Genomic DNA, 22,949 nt, shown 5'->3' on the forward strand with positions numbered 1-22,949 from the left:
TTTTTTATCTGGTTTCCCAAATACATTTTCTTCTCTCTCTCCAAAAGTGTGAGCTATTCTTAGAACTGAAAGTGGAACGCGGAATTTAAACGGTCAGTGGTGTGATTCAGTGTGTCACATCTGGTATCCCGTGAGCCCCCATGGTAACTGTACTGCTGAATAGTGAGTCTCAGGTTTTGGGGGTTTTTTTAAAGCCTTCAGCTATGACTAATACATAATTTTTTTTTTAATTTGGCATACTACAACAAAAACCCATTATTGGTTTCTCTGAACATTTGGGGTAAATTATTTTACCCCTGACTTACGATCCCAAGTCCTTGGTGAAATACTAAAATGACAGTAATTTAGTGCATAACTAATCATTGTTATTTAATAGATGACTCATTCAGGAATTATTTATAGAGTACTTTTTACACATATGTGAACCTAGTGGTCATTATCAAGCATGTTCAACATTTAAAGATTGTTCCCAAGATTGTTTTCTGGTCAGAAAATGGTCAGTGAAAAGTAAAAAGAAATAAATACAACTACTGTTTTGAGTGCCTGTTATGCACCATGCTTTACGTATATTACCTCCTTTAATCTTCATAGCATTTTTCTTGAGATATAAGTATTGTTCCCATTTTCTAGATGACTCTGTGCCAGGGGTTACACATAGAGGGAAGTTGACAAGTCAGTGAAACTGCAAAGTCCATGTGTTCCTTTCTTTAGAACTCTTGTGAGTGGGAACCTACTCTTCCTGAGGGGATGCCCATATTTTGTTCTTCTGGAAACATTGTATTTATTTAGTAGCGAGATGAGAAGAAAGAAGAAAAGGTTTGGGTGAGGTTCTGCCTGTCAAAGCTCTGGGAGTTCCTGGAAATTAAGGTCTCTCTCAGCAGCAACAATTTTTTTGTTAGTTTAAAGAGGTAAAAATGAAGTCATTTCCATTTAAGCTAGTTATGGGGAGTGAGTGTACTTGACAGTTTGCTTACTAGTTTTAATATTTACGTTTTAGCTGCTCCTCACAGCCACGTATATTATCCGTATACCAACACATTCCTCTCTCCCCTTCTCCACCCCAGTTTCTCTGAATGACCTAGTGTGCATCGTTTTAGGTCAGTGCGCCATGCCTCTGCTAGTAGTTGAGTTTAAGCTGATTTTGAGGCAGATAAAATGTCTGTAGTCAACAGCACATCTATTCATGATTTGCCTGTAGAAAAGTTTGTTTAAATGTTCTGTGGCTGAGTCAGACCATTTCTGTCCACCAGGGTGCAGACAACTTGTATATATGCATGCTGGTCACGTACAATATACAATTAACTAAAGTTCTGGTTTCTTAAATTGCCTTTATTTCACGTCATAGGAGTATAAATCCTACATAAAGATCATTTCTGCTTTGCTCACTATTGTAATTGGAGCACATTATGGGTGTTTAATGATGAATGAGTGAATGAATGGCTATTTTGACCAAAAATACACTTAAAAAATTCATTTCCTTGTATTTATATTGCAAAACTCAGCCCCATAATAAAAGTAACTTCTAATAGCTGTCTCACTTCATTTGACATTTAAAATAAAGTATGGACATATATGGATGGAAGCATAGAATAGACTTAGTCTGCTCTGTTTCGTCCAGCCTCTTAAATCAGCTTACTTTGTACCTTTCAGGCAGAACCCTGGTATCTATAAATATCCTCTTCCCTATTTAGCAAACCCTGATAATCCTGTGATCCTCTGTCCTCAGTAGTTGGATTAATATGATGCTGTATTGTATTTGCATTTGTCTTCCCTAGACCGTGCTTGAGATGCCATTTATCATCTTGCTTGAGGAATATATTAACTGAACTTTCAATTTCTCTGTAATTTCGCTTAAAGGTGAAATGTGTGAAGTTATCGTTTCTTGATGAAGAAAATCACTCGTTAGAAATGCAGCAGTCTTGTTTTTTATACCGTTAGGTGAATAAAGTTTAGCTATGGTTAGAATCGTTTCTTTCTCATCTGTGCCTTGCTTCTCCTTTGAAGATGAAGAAAACTTATGTTTTTCTTTTAATTATTCAATTTCAAAAATTAAAAAGTCTCAGCCTGAAGAATGCAGTATTTTTATTTACTGATTTTTTCAAAGAAGGGACAGATGAGGGAAACCCTAAAACGTTACATTCTGAACCTTGAAAATGTTTCATGGAAAACAGACCTTTTTTCACGATTTCTATGCCAGTAGATAATAGACGAGAAGAACTTTATTGCACTGTCATTTCATGTACTAATGTGATAAATTCCAGTTGTTTTAGAGTTTTATTGGAAGAGGTAATGGGGACATCGAGTCAGGAGCTCAGGAGGAGTAGCACAATGTGTTTTCCCTGTTCTTAGCCTTTTTATATCACCAGTCCCCTGAGGATCTCAGAATTCTAATTTTAACTGTTCTGAAAGGTGGTAAATGAGTGATTGCAATGTAGCTAACAGAAGCCAGGGGGACTTCTCGGTAAATATAGTTTTAAAAAGGAATGGTGTCAAAGTATTCAAGGCCAGGTAAGATTAAAAAAAAAAAAAAAAAGCCTTTAAAAAAAAGACCTGCCTATCTTTTGTTTGTTTGTTTCAAATCTATTCAGTCTCTTCCCCAAGTCTATTTGTCTTTCTGTCTTAAACTAAACCTTCCATTGTATCGCTGGAAAAAACTGAGGCATAGAGAGGTTAATGTGGTTCTTAGCAAGTCAGTACAAATATGGTACTAGAAGTGGTAAACAAAGGAATTCTTAATAATTATGCATATTTGCAAATCATTGTTCAAAGACTCAATTGTTGAGAATTATTTCGCAGAATTGTTATTGGATCTTAGTGAACAGACTGGTTTGAATTATTGCCTGGTGCAATGCAGATAAAAAATATAACCATTTTATTTAGTTGTAAGACTCAGTTTGAAGGAATTTCCGCTTGGGCTGGGAGATTAGATTATATGCCCTTTAAACTCTGGGATTCTTTGACTCTTGTAACCATGCCTCATTGGAACAAGACTGTCAGCTGTAGGACAGAACAAATCACTATCTTATAAAATTTTGTCTTTATGCTTGTGGGTAGAAAGCATCATGGTTTACTTCCACCCATAAAAAAAATAATAATAAAAGCAAGAATCAGAAATATTAGATTACTAGTCAGAAATACCCTGGTTAAATTTTGATGCTTTTTGCTTCAATGAGTGACATTTACAATTCCCTAACTTCTCTATTGTATCAGATTCTTCATTTGAAAAACATAGATAATCTATACCATGCACCTAGCCCGTAGGGTCTTCTGAAAGTTAGATGATGGTGGAGTATTTTGAATGATGAAGCCTTTCACCCGTGAACTCAAGTAGATAAAGTCTTAAACAGAGAGCCCAGATACAATGTTATAAACCGTTTTTCTTTCTTTTTTTTTTGTGTGTGTGTGTGTAGCGCCTTTAAATCTTGCATTAACTTGGGTGGATAGTGCTACTTAGTTCAACAACTGTCATCTAGTGTCTGTCTAATAAGTGCCAGGCATTGTGGGAGACAGAAGCTATAGTAGGGACTATACTTACTGTGAGCAAGCTCACTCTAGTAAAGGAGAAAAATACAAAAATCAATTAACCTATCGTCCAGTATGATGAGTGCTATACTCTAGGTGTATATAAAGGGCTTTAGGAACACGAGTTGGGGAGTAGTTCATACTCCCAGGAGATTTGAAGTGACTGCTAAGCTGGATTAACAGGAGGGCAGGAATAAGCCATGCTATTTATTAAGTTGCTGAATTTACTAACCTACATCTGCCAAAACTTAGGAGGGGGAAACAAATGAAATAAATGACATTAAAGTGGAAAATAAGAATAATTAAACCCTCTACAACCAAGAACTTTGTTCAGGGAGGAGAAGACATTCTGATGTCCAATAATATCAAAGTCGGTAACCCCAAAGTAATCTCTCTTCTTCATGGTTGTTCAAGGGCTTACTCTCAATTTTGCGTAAATTGAAAAGTGCACCAGACCAGGAGGTGAGAATCCTTCTCCTGGGCTTGGATAATGCTGGCAAGACTACTCTGCTGAAGCAGCTTGCATCTGAAGATATCAGCCACATCACACCTACACAGGTGAGCACTGCCTTGGCCCCAGGTGCTTGTGTGACCTATGGAAGATGAAAATGGCAGTATGAAAGACGAAATGAGAAATAGAGTTTTGTCCACTTCTAAGTTTTGTTACTGAGAAAAGTCTCTACAATTTAAAAATAATCTAAGATTTCAAAAATATATCGAGATTCCTTTCGTATAAGATACTTAGAGTGGTCAAATTCAGAGACAGGAAGTAGAATCGTGGATTCCAGTGGCTAGAGAGAGGGGGGAATGGGGAGTTTTTGTTTAATGGGCGTAAATAGTCAGTGTTGCAAGATGAAAAACGTCCTATGGGTGAATAGTGGTGATGGTTGCACAACAGTACGAATGTACTTAATGCCACTGACTATACTTAAAAATGGTTCAAATGGTGGGGCTGGCCCAGTGGCTCCGCAGTTAAGTGTGCACGTTCCACTTCAGTGGCCTGGGGTTTACCACTTCAGATCCTGGGTGTGGACCTATGCACCGCTTGTCAGGCCATGCTGTGGTAGGCATCCCACATACAAAGCAGAGGAAGATGGGCACGGATGTTAGCTCAGGGCCAGTCTTCCTCAGCAAAAAGAGGAGGATGGGCAGCAGATGTTAGTTCAGGGCTAATCCTCCTCAAAAAAAAAAAGGTTAAAAGGGTGAATTTTATGTTACTTTTTTTTTTTTTTGAGGAAGATTAGCCCTGAGCTAACATCTGCTGCCCATCCTCCTCTTTTTGCTGAGGAAGACTGGCCCTGAGCTAACATCCGTGCCCATCTTCCTCTGCTTTGTATGTGGGATGCCTACCACAACACGGCTTGCCAAGCAGTGCCATGTCCGCACCTGGGATCCAAACTGGCGAACCCCAGGCCGCCGGAGCAGAATGTGCAAACTTAACCACTGTGCCGCCGGGCTGGCCCCTATGTTACATATTTTTACAACAATTTTTTAAATAAATAATTTAAATAAACGTGTGTGTGTATATATATGTCAAGACACAAATAGTTCCCTCAGATCTAAATGATTACTTTAAAAAATAGCTTTATCTTCTCTGATTATTAAATTAATACATGTAGAAAATACAGAGAATGTATAAAGGAATAAAACAAAGAGTACTGTGAGAAAAATCACTGTTAATATTTTAGTGTGTATTTTTCAGGCTTAATAAATAGAAATATATATCAATTTTTAAAATAAAAAGAATTACCTATATTTTTTAATCCAGCCTCATCAACCCTCCTCCTTCCTAAGGCTAAGCGAGCAAAACACAAAGGATGAGGCAGTGGTGGTGCTCGCTGTGTGGACGTCGAAAGACAAGTCCCATTGGAAGAACTGTACTAGGCTTCTTTTCTTTAGACTTCCTTCGCTGTAGGAAATCCTGAGGAAACTTGACCTTTAGCCAAGCCGTTGGGTTTCCTAACCCGGGACAGCTCTGTGGGTCTTAGTCACTTTAAAGGATGTGAGCATTAGAGATTTTAGCAAACCTGGGTTATTTAGCATTTTCTGCCACGTAGTGAGATAAGAGCTTGGTGTCAGATTTGAATGGCTGTGCCGATGTGTGTACTTCACAGCCTACGGAGCCGTCCTGATTTGCAAGTCTTTGCAGACAAGTCATTTCAACTGCTACCAAATGAGCAATTTTACAGCTTCCGAACAAATTTAATGTATCGCCTAAGGAGGAGCAAATTACAGTAGTCTAGCCTAGAAGGGCTGAAAACATATATTAGTGTGTCAGGATTTCTGCCAGAAAAAGGACTAGGGTTTTTTTTTAGTATTAGCGATAGGCTATATCTCTCCAGAGCACCACTAAAATGTGGACTTCTACACGGTGAACATGGAAATGAGCTCAAAGTTATGGACCTAAAGTTGCAATTCTAACTTCCAGGCTTTGTTTGATGTGTTATAGGTGATTCTGTTATTATGTTATGTCAAGGTTTGATATTTATTCTTTAAAAACAAACTTTTATTGTGGTTTTGTTTTGTTTTATTTTGTTTTATTTTTTTCGTGAGGAAGTTTGGCCCTGAGGTAACATGTGTTGCCAACCTTCCTCTTTTTGCTTGAGGAAGACTGTCGCTGAGCTGACATCTGTGCCAGTCTTCCTCTATTTTGTATGTGGGACACCACTACAGTGTGTCTTGACAAGCAATGTATAGGGCCGTACCTGGGATCCAGACCTGCAAACCCTGGGTCGCCAAAGTGGAGCGCTCCAACTTAACCACTATACCACCAGGCCTGCCCCTGCGGTTTTGTTTTATATTAGAAAACATAAGAGATGCTCATTGTAGTAAATATAGAAAGTATATATAGGGGCTGGCCTGGTGGCATAGTCGTTAAGTTGACATGCTCCACTTTGGTGGCCCAGGGTTTGCAGTTTTGGATCCCAGGTGTGGACCTAGCCCAGGTCATCAAGCTCTGCTGTGGCAGCATCCCACATATAAAATAGAGGAAGATTGGCACAGATGTTAGCTCAGGGCCAGTCTTCCTCAGGCAAAAAGAGGAAGATTGACAACAGATGTTAGCTTAGGGCCAATCTTCCTCACCAAAAAAAAAAGGAAAGAAAGAAAGTATAAATAAATAAAATTGAGAAACTGGAAGTCCCCTATAATGTCCAGTCATAGATAACCACTGTTAATATATAGGAATGTAACCATTCATTTTTTTCTATGCATATATATGATAGGTTTATTTAAAATAAAAAATAAAAATGGTTCATAGAGAATATGCTGTTTTATAGCGTCTTTTTCACTTGATAATGTATCTTAAACATCTTTCTACATTGTTATATATGTAAATATTTATGCAATACACATCTCTAAATGTTTGTACCCATTCATTAGTATTTTCTTAGAATAATTTCTTAGTAGCTTTGTTGGGTCTGATGACTTACAGAATCTTAAGGCAGTTGATACATGTGGTCAAATTCCAGCATTTACTCTTATTTATTTCCCCCTTCATTCCAGAAGGATTTGATATTCCTGGATTTGGTATTTAGTGTTGTAGTTAAGTGTAGAATTTTTAAGTACACAAAAGTAGTTTTGTCAATGAGTCAGAAGGAAGCTGCCTTTTACAATAAGCTTAAGCCACTTCCCTTTAGGGTTCTTAAACTCCTAATTTATTCCGTCGTTGGCATTTTAGGGCAGCTGTCGTCAGCATCGCCCCCGGTTATCCTCCAGTGACTGTTTATCCTCAGTGGAAGTTGGGTGGCGTGTCCCTGTACCGTTGCACTGTGCCTTGTGCTTCTGCGCCAGGCAGTAGTCTTGGCAAGCCGCCAGAGGAGGCAAATGTTTATGGCGGCATCCCCAGGCCCACTTAACTCCACTTATTCTGGATGAAATGTCACTTCTGTGGTGGCAAGCTGTTGACTGGATTTTTTCAAATCCTGATTTCGCTATATCATTCTTGCAGGAAAGTTTTTTTTTTTTTGGATTCTTCCTCATGAAGTGCCTTCTCTCCAAACCCCAACGGTCTTGTTGGTCTGTCTCTCTGCGCACCAACTCCCAGGTCACAATTCTGCCTCCCCTGATTTACCTACCTTCTTCAAAGTTCCACCTGGAGTAACTATGCTGAAAATGAGTACTCTCTTTGCAAGTTCATCAGACGTGCATTGGAAAGAAAAGAACCGTTTCACATGCCCACTTGTCTGTTTTCATCACTGCCTGTGGCCGCCGGTTCCGCTTCAGCGCTTGACCACGCTGAACCGGCAGGCCGACCTTCCTCACTGGACGGTGCTCCCGTTACAGACCAGCTCCCGCATGGCGTCCTGAGCCCAGCTCTTCCCTTTGCCTGATTATTCCACGTGAGGCAATTTCTTTAATTTTGAGCTGCTCTTCAGGAACCCAGTGTTCCCGATTGTGGCGCTTTCTCTTTTTAAACTTAGCGTTTGTTGTGTTCTGTTGAGTCCTCAGATTTAGCTTTGGTTTTTTTTGTTAGTTACATGCAATATTCTGTTAAATTTTACCATCCTGAGAACTCATCAGAGGGTGTGGTCTGTGTTCATCCTTGGAGCTGTTCTCATACCATGTTGTCCTCGGCAGTTTTGTGTGTGTGTGTTTGTGTGTGCGCACTCACAATAGAAAGGGTCATGTCAGCCGTGACATTATTAACGCTGACTCCACAACCTGAATGAAGTAAGCACATATAAATACATTTCTTTCTTCTCTATCGGAGCAAACTGTTTTCAGTATTACTAGGGTCTCCTCTGGCAGAGCACCTCATAATTAATGAGTAACATAGCTGTTAAATGTAACCATCAGAATTATGCTCTCAAAGCTTAATAAAATGATATTTTTGTCTCTTTCTGTTTCAGGGTTTTAACATCAAAAGTGTGCAATCACAAGGTTTTAAACTGAATGTCTGGGACATTGGTGGACAGAGGAAAATCAGACCATACTGGAGGAATTATTTTGAAAATACCGATATTCTCGTAAGTACTCCTTCTACGGCACTAATTTGATTCAGAGTCTTTTCTGCCGTGCGTTAGGAACATTAACACTGTAATGTTCTTTCCTGTCCGTAATTCCATTGCTATAACATTGACCACTGTGACCTTAAGGCTAGCAGAAGGCTGCAGATCATGAGGGAGAAAGATCTTTGTATAACTTCGCGTAACACACCCACCTTGGCAAATAAGGTATTTATTAATTACCACAGTGATTTGAACAGCAGAAGGGAAGTCAGAAGATCATGCCACTGACTCCGTCATCCCAAGGAAATCAACAAGTCAAGCGTATCCCAAAGAGAGCAACCAAGATATTGAAAGTCCTGGAAACAGTGATGAATAAGGAATGGTGGAGAGACCTGACGTTGTCCTTTCTGGAAAAGAAAACACTTGGAACTGTCTTTGATTTTTCAAGAACTGTCTTGGGGCCGGCTCCGTGGCCGAGTGTTTAAGTTCGCGCGCTCCTCTGCGTCCGCCCAGGGTTCGGATCCTGGGCGCGGACATGGCACTGCTCGTCAGGCCCCGTTGAGGCGGCATCCCACATCCCACAGCTAGAAGGACGTGCAACTAAGATATACAACTGTGTACAGGGGTTGGTTGGGGAGATAAAAGTAGAAAAAAAAAAAAGATTGGCAACAGTTGTTAGCTTCATCATGAATTGTTCTAGAGGACTGTGCAAGGAGCAGTTGGAGAGTATTAGGTGATAGAGTTTAACTCAGAATAAAGAAGCTTCCTATAACTGTAGCATCTGGGATTAGAAGAAGCTGCCTCATGCATTGGGCACTCCCTGGCTCAGGTGGCGTCCATTCAGGCAGAAGCCGAGATTTTAGCTCCCGGCTCTCTGTCACGTTCTCTAGAACCACTGAGTCAGAATTCTTGGAGATTTCACCGTCCACAGACATGATTTCTCTAATACCTCAGCCTCTCGGTTCCTTCCTCTTCCCTCCAGTGATCTTGTCATCCACCCTACCTCAGCCACTCACTCTCATGATCAGACCCTAAAAGCAGGGGGGTCTCATGAACTTGGATAGGAAAAAAAAATTGCATATTATTTTCACTAACCTCTAACTGAAAGTTGACATTTACTTCAGTTATGACCATAGACATTTCACCGCAATAATATCAGCCGTGTCCGTGTCTTCGTTACCAGTAGAGATCATCCTGCATCTTGAGTAGCATCCTCTCTGCTGCTTCCTCTCCCTCTTTCTGTTGGATCGTTCCTATCGGCAACGCACACATCCTGTGGTTGCTCTTGTTTAAAAACAAAAAACTCTTGTCCTGACTTTATGTGCCCCTCTAGACACTGTCCCGTTCCTCAGCCTCTCTTTACAACAAAACTCCTTAGAAGAGTTTCCTGCGCTCTCTGTCTCTATTTCCTCTCCTCCTGGACACTCAGAACCCTCCGTTCAGTCTCACCAGGAATTCCACATGGCTCAGTCCAGTGTTCGGTTTTCAGTGCTCATCTTACTCAACCCATCAGCACATTCAACAAAGTTGGTCCTGGATCCGTGAAACGTTATCTTTCCTTGGCCTCAGGAATACCATTCCGTCTTGGTTTTCCTCCTGTCTCACTGACTACTCCTCAGTCTCCGTTGCTATATTTTTCTGTGTCTCCCAAACTCCAGATGTTGGAGGCCTGTGCTTTTCTTCTCTAAGTCGCTGCTTAGGTGACCTCTTCTAATTTCAGGGTGTTAGTCACCACCGACATGCTGGTGAACCCCACACTGTTCTCTCCAGCCTGGGACTCAGTTTCATAGAAGGCCAGTTGCATGTATCTGACATCTCCACTTCAGGGGCTAGTAAGTCGCCTCACCTCAGCGTGTCCAAACCCAGATTCCTATGTTCGTCCACCCCTGCCCCAGCCTCTTCCTCCTACAGCCTTCTCAGTAAATGACAGTTCCATTCCTCCCAGAGCACTGGGGTCATTCTTGGCTCCTTCCCTCTCATTCCCCTCATCTGATCCATCAGCTAATCCTGTCAATTCGACCTTCAAAATATTTCTAGACTCTGACCACTTCTCTCCACCTCTGCTGCTGCCGTGCACTGAGAATTGCAGCATCCTTTTAACGAGTCCCCTTACTTCTTCCTCGCCTCCCTGAAGACTCTTCTCAACACTGTAGCTATGGTGATCCTATTAAAACACAGGCTTCCTGTCTCAGAATAAAAGCCAAGGTCCTTCCAGTGGCCTACGAGGCCTCCCACCTTCTGGGATCTCTTTCCTGTCTGACTTACCCTCCCCTCCTAACTTGGTGCCAGCCACACTGGCCTTCTTGCCGTTCCTGGAACACGCGTGCTCCCCACCTCGGGGGCCTTTGTTGTTGCTATTTCCAATGCTAGAATTCTTTTTCCTTAGATATCCTTGTGGCTTATTCCTTCACTTCCTTCAACTCTTTGCCCATATGTCACCTTATCACTGAGACCTTCCCTGATTACTGTATTTAAAATTGTGATGCCTGTCTCCACCCTTCTGGCACTACGATTTTTCCTTGCTTTTTTTTTTCTTTTTTCCCTCCATCAGATCTATCAGTACCTATCACTGGAATGTAAGTTCTGTGAAGGCAGGAATTTTGCTTTTTTTTTTCCCAACTGATGCATCCCCAGTACTTAGAAAAGTACTGAATGAATGAAATGGATAATTCTTATAGATGGATCCTGACATTAGATAGAATGTGGAGTTCTATAACTTCTAAATTCACTTCCAGCTCTAAGGTTCTGTGATCCTGTATCATTGTGGTCAAGTCCAGGGGCTTGTTAATTCCTTCTATAAAATGGATAAAGCATGTCCCTCACAGAGGGTTTATGAGAAGTAGTGAATTCATTCACTCACTATGATTTTTTTTTTTTTTTTTTTTTTTTTTGGTGAGGAAGACTGGCCCTGAGCTAACATCTGTTACCAATCTTCCTCTTTTTGCTTGAGGAAGATTGTCACTGAGCTAACATCTGTGGCAGTCTTCCTCCATTTTGTTTATGGAACACTGCCACAGCATGGCTTGATGAGCAGTGTATAGGTCTGCTCCCAGGATCCACACCCACGAACCCCAGGCCGCCAAAGTGGAGCACACGTACTTAACCACTACACCAGTGGGCTGGCCTCTCTCACTCACCATGATTCTTAAATGGAGAATAATACCAAAATGTAAAATTGTACTGTCATCAAATCAGTAAATACATTTGAGGTACTGAGATGGGCATCACACAGGCTTGTCATATTTCCAGCCCTTGGTGAAGGTAAGTTCCAGTAGCTTCCTGGTGCCAGGTTAAAAGTTTAAATGGATGAGAAGAAAAAGATGAGACAGATGCATCCATCCGTCTATCCATCTATTCAACTAGTTATTCTTCCACAATGTCTTATATACCTTCTAGGAGAATAGAAGAGAGAGCTGGGGGGAAAAGAAAAATTTTCCCTTTAAGACAGAAAGAAGGTTCTTTCTGTAATCTGAAATAATGTGTCCATTCTTGAAGTATAATTTTTTAATTTTAGAAATTTTCCAATTTATGCAAAGGTCAAGAAAATAGATCAAGAAAAAGAAAAAGGTCAAGAAATATAATGAAACTCCAGATACCTACCCATCACCCAGGTTCCTTAATTTCAGTTTTGGCAATCTTCTTTCATCTCCTCTACCACTCCTTTTTTTTTTTTTTTTTTAAGTATTTTAAAGCAAATCCAAGCCATCGTATTATTTCATTCATAATTACTTGAAATGTATATTTGAAAGATCAGTCTCTAAATTGTGATATGAAACTACATATTAGAAAAACTGACCATTTAAAATCAGTTTCAAATCCCAAAAATTAACAAGAAGCTCCTGGAACTAAGTGATTATAGCAGGTTTGCAGGATATAAGGTTAGTATAGAAAAGTCAATTGTTTACCAGCAATGAACAATTGGAATTTGAAATGAAAAGCAAAATACCATTTTCATTAGCACCCCCCGAAAAAAGAAATACTTAGGCATAAATTTAAGAAAATAAATAGAGAATTTATATGAGGAAAACTACAAAACTAATAAGAGAAATCAAAGAAGATCTAAACAGATGAGGAAATATTCCATATTCATGGATTGGAAGACTTACTATTCTTTTTTTTGAGGAAGATGAGCCCTGAGCTAACATCTGCCGCCGATCCTCCTTTTTTTGCTGAGGAAGACTGGCCCTGAGCCATGGCCGTCTTCCTCTACTTTATATGTGGGATGCCTACCACAGCATGGCTTGCCAAGCAGTGCCATGTCCGCACCCGGGATCCGAACAGCAAACCCCAGGCCGTCGAAGCAGAACATGCGCGCTTAACCGCTGCGCCGCCGGGCCGGCCCCTGGAAGATTTAATATTCTTAAGATGTCAATTCTGCCCAACTTGATCTATAGATTATATAGATCAGCTATAGCTTCAATGCAATTCTAATCAAAATCTCAGTGAGTTATCTTATGGATATTGACAAACTGATTCTAAAGTTTATATGGAAAGGCAAAAGATCCAGAATAGCCAACACAATGCTAAAGAACAGAATCGGAGAACCAGCACCACTGGACTTCAGGACTTTTCATAAAGCCACAGTAATCAAGACAGCATGTGTCGGAGAAGGAAGAGACAAATCGATCAACGGAGCTAGATAGACAGCCCAGAAATAGACCCACAGGAATATTGCCAACTGATCTTCGACAAAGGGGCAAGGCAGTTCAACAGAGGAAGGATAATCTTTTCAGCAAATGGTGCTGGAACAATGGGACATCCATATGCAAAAAAAAAAAAAAAAAAATGTAGACACAGTCTTACCCCTTTCACAAACATTAACTCAAAATGGATCTTAGACCTAAATATGAAACGTAAAACTATAAAGTTTCTAAAAGATAATAGAGGAGAAAAATCTAGGTGACCTTGGGTTTGGCAATGAGATTTTAGATACAACACCAAAAGCACAATCCATGGAAGAAAAAATTATAATTTAGACTTTATTAGAATTTCAAACTTCTGCCCTGAGAATGACACTGTTAAAAGAATGAAGAACTGAGGCACAGACTGGGGGGAAATATTTGCAAAACAAATTATATGATAAAGTACTCCAAAATATACAAAGAACCCTTCAAACTCAACAATAAGAAAACAAACAACCCAAATAAAAACAGCCAAAGATCTGAACAGACAACTCACCAGTGAAGATACACAAGTAAGCATATGAAAAGACGCTCCACATCGTATGTCAGTAGGGAATTGCAAATTAGAAGAACAGTGAAATGCCACTATATACCTACCGGAATGGCTAAAATCCAAAAAGCTGGCAGTACCAAATGCTGATGAGGATGTAGAACAACAGGAAATCCTAGTCATTGCTAATGGGAACGCAGAATGGTGCAACCGCTTTGGAAGAGCGTTTGCAGTTTTTCCCAAAGTTAAACATAGTCTTCCCGTACGTACTATGTGATCCAGCAGTCACTCTTCAAGCTACCTACGCAATTAGTTGAAAACTTATGTCCACACAAAATCCTGCACACAAATGTTTATAGCAGCTTTATTCATAATTGCTAAACACTGGAAGCAACGAAGATGTCCTTCAATAGGTGAATGAATAAACAAGCTGTGGTAACATCCGTCTAATGGAATATGATTCAGTGATAAAAAGCAATGAGCTGTCAAGCCACAGAAAGACATGGAGGAACCTTAAATGCATATTGCTAACTGAAAGTCAAGCTGGAAAGGATGCATACTCCAACTATATGACATTTTTTAAGAGGCAAAACTATAGAAATTAGTAAAAATCTCTGTAAATAAAAGATTAGTGGTTTCCAGAGTTCCAGGGGTAGGGAAGGAAGGGATGAAGAGGATTTTAGAGTGATGAAACTATTCTGTATGAAACTCAGATGGTAGATGCATGTCATTATGGGTCTGTCAAAACTCATAGAGCTGTAGAACACAAAAATGAACCTAATGTATCAATATTGGTTGGTTAATTGTAATAAATGTACCATACCAATGCAAAACGTCACCAGGGGAAACTTGGGGTGGGAATGGAAGGGGAGTAGGTATATAGAACTCGGTGCTATCTGTTCAGTTATTCTGTAAATCTAAAACTGCTAAAACATTTAAGTCAGTTGATTTTTTAAAAGCTATAGATTCAAGTTAAATCATCGTGCCGTACACTTTAAACTTCTACAGTGCCGTATGCCAGTTCTCTCTCAATAAAACTGGGAGTAAAAAAGCTATAGATTATCTTTTGCTTTTTGAGTCAGGAGTTGGGAAAAAGCAGGTGATTGAGAGAAATAGTTCTGTCTGTTCATCTGCTGGATTAAGGTACTTTGAAAGAAATACCCAAATAAGAACAGTATATAAGGACATTAATGACTCTGAGGCTCCGTAAGGAGGTCTCAGACACTCTGTGGTCTACAGGTCAAGGTAATTTTAAATGATAAGTTCTCACATCTTGAGGGTAGACTGCAAGGTGGTTGCAGTATGGCTCGGATTCCACACTTCTCATTAGCTGAGAGTGCCTGGGAGTTAGCACAGTACAGCGAGAATCAATTCAGAGCAACCGCAGAGGAGATTTCTCCAACTACATCACACTGCCAGAAGCAGACGATATTTTGGATTCAGAGTCAACTTTTCATTATTCTCCAGTGCCATTTGAGACTGAACATGTCTTGGGGAGCAGCTGAGTCCACAGGGTTAGACTCTAAGGCCTTGTGACTCTTAGCCCCGTCTGCCAGTTTGTAGCTGCTTAGAGTGGCAGTGGCTGATAGGTTATATTCATTTGTTTGTCTGTATTTAATAGTCTCCCCTTGTTGGTTGAAAAGGCCTATTGCACTAGACTTCACGCTGCCTAGAAGAGCAGGGTTGAGCCTTGACACACTGAGTTGCCTGGTTAACTCTTTTCAATTATCTCTGGAGCGCCATAATAAATTCTGGCTTTAGGGCAGGCGTCGACAAACTGATCCAGCCTGCCTCCTGTTATTGTATGGCCTGTGAGCCAGGAACAGTTTTTCCATTTTTAAATGGTTGGGGAAAAAAAAATCAAAAGAAGAATAAGATTTCATGACACATGAAAATGATATGAAATTCAAATTTCAGTGTCCATAAATAAAGTTCTGTTGGAACACAGCCATGTCCCTTTCTTTACGTATTTTTTATGGTTGCTTTCACACTGTTACAGCAAAGTTCGCTAGCTGTCAAAGAGATTGTACGAGCCACAAAGCCTCAAGTATTTACCACCTGACCCCTTAACAGAAAAAGATTGTCGACCCTCACTTTAGAGTATTAAATGGTTCCCTAGAGATTTGAAAGAGTCAGGGCAACTCCTAAAAGTGCCAAAGTTATTCTCAGGGAAGATGACACTGAGAACATCTGACTGCAGCTTTATTAATTTGGGGGAAGTGACTAAGAAATGAAACCTGAGGTGTGATAGAAGGGAGGAGATAGGGTGTCTTCCGTTTCTCATAGGCCAGGAAATAACAGCCTTTTTATAGATAAAAATACATAATTTCTTTTCAAAGTATATTCCTATTACTGCTAAACTCCATTTACATATCATCAGTATTTCCATAATATCACTCACACTTGAGCATCAGTACTGCTAGAGCACAAATAATTGCAAACCGCAGGTTATCCAGAAAGCTTGCCTGTCAGTTTCACCCTCCTCTTAGACTTTTGCTCAAGCTATCAATAAAAAGCCACACTGTTTAGTGTCATCTCTTCTTGCCTCTGTCTTACCCCTCTGGTAGAGAAATACGTAGGAGCAATAAAATGGCCAAAAGGTGGCAGCAGGAGGGAGGAGGACCGGAAGCAAGAGGAGAAACAAAGAGCCGTCCATTCACACACTGGATAATCAGTCTGGATGATCCAGCGCTGGCAGAACTTCCATCAAGAAAGGTTCTTCTCTAGGTCTTCCTCCCACAACCAAATAAGAATTTCAAAGCAGTTGCCGAAGAAGGTGTGAATTGGCTTTGCTTAAAGCATCATTCTCATTCCGAGTGCCATGGATTATAACTTCATTTTAGAACAGGTTTATGAAACTTGATTTTTGAAGGTCCATAATGTTTTAAGATCAGTCAGAAGCACTAACATGTTGAATTTTCTCTGATACTTCCTGAGCGTTTTTTATTGATTGCTAGTTGGTTTTTGGATTAAAATCTTTTAAAATCTTTTTTACATGACTGGATTAACAGCTATGTTATTTAAAAACAAAACAAAACAAAACAAAAGCCAATCGGCTATCCTCATCTTTAGCTATCGACCAGAATAAAACAGATGCTTGCATGAAGGAACTGGGCAGCGCTGGGAAGCGGGGCAACCAGGAGAAGAGTCCACCGCTGCAGGAAACAGATCTGTGGGCTCACCAGCGGCTGGCGCTCATGACTTTTTCACTTGGCCCTTTTAATAAACAGGCAGTTGTTTTATGGACTTCATCCTGGAATTATTGTGCGGTAATCTTCAAATTTTATGAGTTATGTGAGAAAAATGCTAAATGATAGGCAGAATTTATGTATAGTTAAGGGAAAACCGCCTTTTGAATCTCGTCATGAAAATGTTTCCTGTGAAATTTCATGCCAAAGCAATACATAGCAAGTAATTTAGCTTATGCAAAAGTTAAAACTTTCTTCTCGTTGACCTTCAGCCTCGGGATTCTCTGGTATTTAACTGGCCATCTTTCTTGTCTACTATTAAAACTATCTTTCCATTCCTCATTATTCTCTCCCAGCTGTCTGTTTTTTGTCATATCAAACATGGATTTCTTAACTGAATCTTCAGTTGTGGCCTCAGCCTTGTCTCAGACTTCTCTTTTCCGCCCTTACCTTCTTAACTCCCACCCTTTGCTCTCAAGTGCTCTGTCTCCTGCTTTGTGATTCCTTTCTTGCCCAATGACCTACATGCAGGCTTCAGGCAGCCCTCTGGGCCCAAAACACCCTCCCAGTGATCATCCGACCCACCCTCCCCTCCTTCCCATCTTCTTGCACTGTTGCCCAGTGAAGATCACTCTAATCCACTGTAAACTCCCGCATAATTTCTAACTAGATCTTTTATGTTGAGGTTCACTCTCTCATTGTATTCCTTCTTTCTCCATCTCTGTTTATACTGTGCCTGCCACTTTACAAATGTGAGCCCCACTGGTAGAAAACCAAGCTACCACCATGTTCTGCATAGTGACTAATCAGACAGTATTGGATTTGGGGCATATGTGGTGTGCAGAGCCCATTAATGCATATATTAACATTGAGTCAGAGGAATTTTTTTTTTTTTAAAGATTGGCACCTGAGCTAACATCTGTTGCCAATCTTCTTTTTTTTCTTCTTCCTCTTCTCCCCAAAGCCCCCCAGTACATAGTTGTATATTCTGGTTGTAGGTCCTTCTGGTTGTGTTATGTGGGACACCGCCTCAGCGTGGCCTGATGAGCAGTGCTGGGTCCACGCCCAGGATCCAAACTGGAGAAACCCTGGACCACCAAGGCAGAGTGCATGAACTTAACCACTCAGCCATGGGGCTAGCCCCAAGCAAAGGGATTTTAACTGTTTTTTTCCTTTCAAAAGAGAGTGAGTTTTCAGAGTAGCACAGAATTTGACTTGCATACAGAAATGCCTATGTGCATTATAATATATCAGTTTATATAATTTAAGGCATTTAAAGTAACAGTTGAAGATTGCTTTTTGTTATTGTTTTTAAATGAATGTGCTCTTTTAAAAGAGTGTTTCCAGGGCTGGCCCCGTGGCCGTGGCCGAGTGGTTAAGTTCCCGCACTCCGCTGCAGGCAGCCCAGTGTTTCGTTGATTTGAATCCTGGGCGTGGACATGGCACTGCTCATCAAACCACGCTGAGGCAGTGTCCCACATGCCACAACTAGAAGGACCCACAATGAAGAATATACAACTATGTACCTGGGGGCTTTGGGGAGAAAGAGGAAAAAAATAAAATCTTAAAAAAAGAAATGCTATAAAAGAGTGTTTCCATTATGCCATTAGTTTAATTCTAAACAATTCTAAATTCTTTAAAGAAAGCTTGAAAATTTGACAATTTTTAAGATTAGCAACTGGGAAAAGATTTACTACAAAGTTTAATGAAAAAAAGGACTACGAAAAATATATTTCTAGTTCTTTGATTTTTGTATGAAGAAGAATTAGAAGGGAACTTTCATAGGAAATTAAAGTAATTAATGTATTTGGGTTCTGTAACAATAGGTGATTTTTCTTTCCTTTTTTGGTCTTACCTTATGTCCCTTTTTGTTGTTATAGGATGTTATTTATTCAATACATAAAATTCAGTGATGGGAGAGAAAGCTCGGGATTTGTGCTTTACGGTGAATCTCGAGACTTCTCTTACTCTGGCTAAGCCTCTGCCTTGCTGTTGTCCATGTTTGATCTTAACCTCCCAGCAGCCTGTGAAGGTGGGAATGGGATGGAGATCGCTGGGTCTCCTGCCTCCTCAGCACCTGAAGTCAGCATGTAGTTAATACTGCAAATGGTACTTCAGAGTGATGATGTTTGAGGACCGCCTGCAAACGCCATCCCTTCCTCGCAGCTGGGACGCAGTACAGCAGAACGCTTCAGAGCGACAGTGCACTTTACTGCCAGGTGTGCCTGAGCTTGAATCCCAATTTTGTCAAGCACCAGATACAATGTAGGCAAGTGACTTAACTTCTTTAGGCTTATGTTTATTTACGTTTAAATGGGAAAAGACTGAAATCCATCCCATAGAGTCTCGGGAATTTATAGGGTAAATCTAGTAAGAATGTTCAGTGAATGCCCATTAAATGTAGCTATTTTTTTATCCTGCTTGTCTCTCTTGATTTCCTACTTTGGAGCTTTGCTGGAGGTATTTTCGAGGCAGCCCCCATTTAGTTAATTCATGTGTTTATTTTGCATCTGTAAATTCAGTAAGAGCTACCAGCCCAGTGTCTGTGTGCTGTTGTGAACTCTGCTGATGGCAGGTCACCTGCTCCTTCTGTAGAAGTCGCCCTGTTTCCGTGTCTGCTTATTGAAGTAACCTTCTTCTTTTACTTTACAGATATATGTAATTGACAGCGCAGACAGAAAAAGATTTGAAGAGACGGGTCAGGTAAATAGTTCTTCTGTTGAGATATTTCCCAAGTAACTGGTATTCATTAATCTACCTTGGACATGTATGAGAGGGAGGGAGGGAGGTATTTTTTGTTTAACCTTTGCAGTTTAAACAAGACAGTCATTCTGGCAAGTAGGCAGAAATACCAGTTGCCTAAAAAGAAATTAGTTGAAAATCCTTTAAACAATTTTTTGATTAAAGGCTTTTGGTTTTAACCAAACTAAATTGATAAGATATAAGCAAATGGAACTTACCGCCATGCCCCAGCTCTTCAGGTTTCTTCCTAGGCCAGGTAGAAATGAACCAAGAGGAACAATTCTCTTATCATTTCTTTGTATGTTTTTCAGTACCAACTTACTTGATCCAAGGATAGCTTTAACAAATTCCAACAGGTGGGAAGAAATGTACAAGCCAAGACTAAGCTGCTCTGGTTTCCAAGCCAAGAGATAGGAGTACTTTGAACCCATATATGGCTTGAAATGCAGAGTACATGTCAACATGATTACACGATGAGATTTGTCTACACTATTTTAAATAGAGAAGCAGTGGGCATAGACCGTTTTACCCAGACTGAGTACGCTGATAAGAAGCAAGGAGTAGAGTGGACTCTCTGGAGAAGCGTGCCTCCATCTCATTACGGAGTCCTTGGCCTGTGTCCCAAACTACCACAGGTGGGGTTCCAAAGGTAGCAGTCCCCATGTTTATGTTCCTTTTTCCTGGAAATTAATCTGAAAACTCTCCAGATTCCTGGAGACAGCCCATTTCCCTTCCATACCTTGACGATTTCTGGATCATCACTCATGTGAACCAGTTCTAAACATGAGCTTGGAGGTGAAGGGTGGCGTATAATGACCTGCCTCTTGAACCATCCAGTTCTCTTTGACAGCCAGTGTCTTAAGTAGCTAAAATGTGGGTTTAATGGGGAAGAGGTGGGTCCTGGCATGTAGGTAAGCATACGCCCTCTCCTATGCTTATTTCAGATAGAATCAACATACAGTTTAGACCCCAACCAATAACCTAAAAATCCGAGAGACCTTGCCAAGCGGACTAATACAGTTATTTTAGGATGTGGATTTGATTAAACACGCGTGCATGCATGTTTTGGAGAATAGAGATTGATGAAACATAATTATAGTGTCTAAAGCAATTGTCATTTTAAATTTAAATTTTTAAGAATATGTATGTGTATATATATACATATAGATATATGTGTGTGTATGTGTGTGTATATATATGCATTGAAAGTTATTTGCAGATAATAACCGTGGGTAGGTTTTAAATCTTTACTACAACTTGCGTTCTCCCTTGAACAGTGTTTCTCAAAGTATGATCTATGAATCCCTGATCATGCTCACTTCAGCACGTATACGATGAATCCACTATAGCAGAACCACCTGGGGAGCTGGTTAAAAATGCAGATTCCTGGGCCCTGGCTCAGACTTTCCAAGCTCAGCATCTCTGAGGTGTGCCCAGGAGTCTGTCAGGGGATTCTTCCACAGGCTCAAGTTTGAGAACCACTGCCCTTGGAAGTTGCTAGTTGATCAGCTTAAGTGTTTTGTTTCTTTCTTACTACAAGTGCCTGGTTAAATATCATAGATTTCATCCTTCTCTCCCTCTTTGTTCCCCAAATGATCCAGGAACTGGCTGAATTACTGGAGGAAGAAAAGCTAAGTTGTGTGCCAGTGCTCATCTTTGCTAATAAGCAGGATTTGCTCACAGCAGCCCCTGCCTCTGAAATTGCAGAAGGACTGAACCTGCACACCATCCGTGACCGAGTCTGGCAGATCCAGTCTTGCTCAGCTCTCACAGGAGAGGGCATTCAGGTGAGATTATCGGAAGGCTCGGTCACCTGGCAACATGGCAGCCAGCTAAGGTAGTCTGTCTGATTGGTTGGGCTGATCTAGATAGAAAAAGGTATGAAACAAATAGCCTTTGATTGGCAGATGAACCCTTCCAGGATGTGAAGGGCATGGAGGAGTTGAGTTCTTTTCTATTTAGCAATCAGGCTGATGTCATTAACTGTTCCAGGAAAGCCACAGATACACATACCCTACACAAGCAGCAAATTACACCATTGGGTAGAAGGTCAAAACAGAAGACTTCGAGGATGATTTCTAACTCTAGGATTCTTTGATGATCTGGTTGGGGGTTTTGTGTTATGTCTAATATTATGGATGCTAAATACTTGGACTCCCATGGGAACAGAGCCGTCAGCTATCATGCACACTAGCGATGCTAGAAGTATTTCATTTTCTTCTGTTGGCTGTCTCCACTGCCCTCAGGGTTGGTGTCTGTTTCCTGCTACTTCAGGTTGGTTTCCCACTGGGAGGTTTCTGCTGACAGAAAGCCCCATGCTTTATACTGAGGAGCTGTGTACCGGAAGACCAGCCTCCTCCTCCTTTGCTGTTAATTTAGGGCAGAAAATGTTTGTATCCCAGACACCTGAGAGGCTGTATCCTCACAGAAGAGAAACAGTTTCGGCTCTGATGCTTCCTACCAAGCAGCTCGAACCAGGTGACACTTGGAGTCAGCCCTCCAGGACTGCTTCTTTATTCTGAAGCCCCAAAGTGCTCCACATGCCTCATTTTAAACATCTAGCTTACCTGCCAGGGAAGTGACAGTGCAGTGAGAGTCGGACAGTACTGCTCTAGGATGCTGTGGGGGATTAACAGCATCTAAAGAAACGTTATCCTCCCTCATTGCCATATGGCATGTGTCTCTTGACATGACCAGTTTGCTTCTCTCTCAAGTTGGTGTGTTGGGGTACAAGCCTGCGATTTGCTTCTCGATTGTTGTCCCGCAGCCTCTTTCCATTTACCTTCTAATACTCTTCTTCCCTGTATTCTAAGACATTTGACACTGATTTGTCTTAAAATTGCCTGACTGCTTTTATCGCAAGCAAATAATCACCTCCCAGAATTATCTCAGGTGTTCCAGCTGTTTGCTGCTTGGTTTTTTCCTTTTTTTGTGTTTTTTTTTTGTTTTTTTGCTGAGGAAAACTAGCCCCGAGCTAAGATCTGTTGCCAATCCTCCAGGGTTTTTTTGCTGAGGAAGATTAGCCCTGAGCTGACATCCATGGCAGTCTTCCTCCACTCTATATGTGAGTCACCACCACAACATGGCTGACAAGTGGTGTAGGTCCACACCTGGGATCCAAACCCACAAACCTGGGCTGCCGAAGCGGAGTGTGCCAAACTTTAACCACTACACCACGGGGCCAGCCCCTTGGTTTTTTTCTTTTTGTTACACAAACAACCTGGGCCTGCTTCTGTGCTTGGCCTCTAGATCTGAGGGCAGACCAGTCAGCACAAGACAAGTGCCCTCTCCTCCAGACTCCTCAGAAGCTGTTCGTGCGTGTATGTGTGTTGTGGGGGCCCTCTCAAGATTACCTTGGTTACATCCCTAAAACGGA

General features: G+C 40.9%; 1 protein-coding gene across 1 annotated transcript in view; it reads left to right on the forward strand.

Annotated features, from left to right (window-relative positions):
• Positions 1 to 22,949, forward strand: part of ARL3 (ADP ribosylation factor like GTPase 3) — a 32,659-nt gene that overhangs the window by 2,081 nt on the left and 7,629 nt on the right. The window contains exons 2-5 of the mRNA XM_001498593.6: positions 3,937 to 4,080; positions 8,373 to 8,489; positions 19,484 to 19,534; positions 21,175 to 21,360. Of these exons, the coding sequence (XP_001498643.1) occupies positions 3,937 to 4,080; positions 8,373 to 8,489; positions 19,484 to 19,534; positions 21,175 to 21,360 (498 nt within the window). The remainder of the gene's footprint in view (positions 1 to 3,936; positions 4,081 to 8,372; positions 8,490 to 19,483; positions 19,535 to 21,174; positions 21,361 to 22,949) is intronic.

The sequence above is a fragment of the Equus caballus genome, chromosome 1 (assembly GCF_041296265.1).
Source record: "Equus caballus isolate H_3958 breed thoroughbred chromosome 1, TB-T2T, whole genome shotgun sequence".
NCBI classification, from domain to species: domain Eukaryota; kingdom Metazoa; phylum Chordata; class Mammalia; order Perissodactyla; family Equidae; genus Equus; species Equus caballus.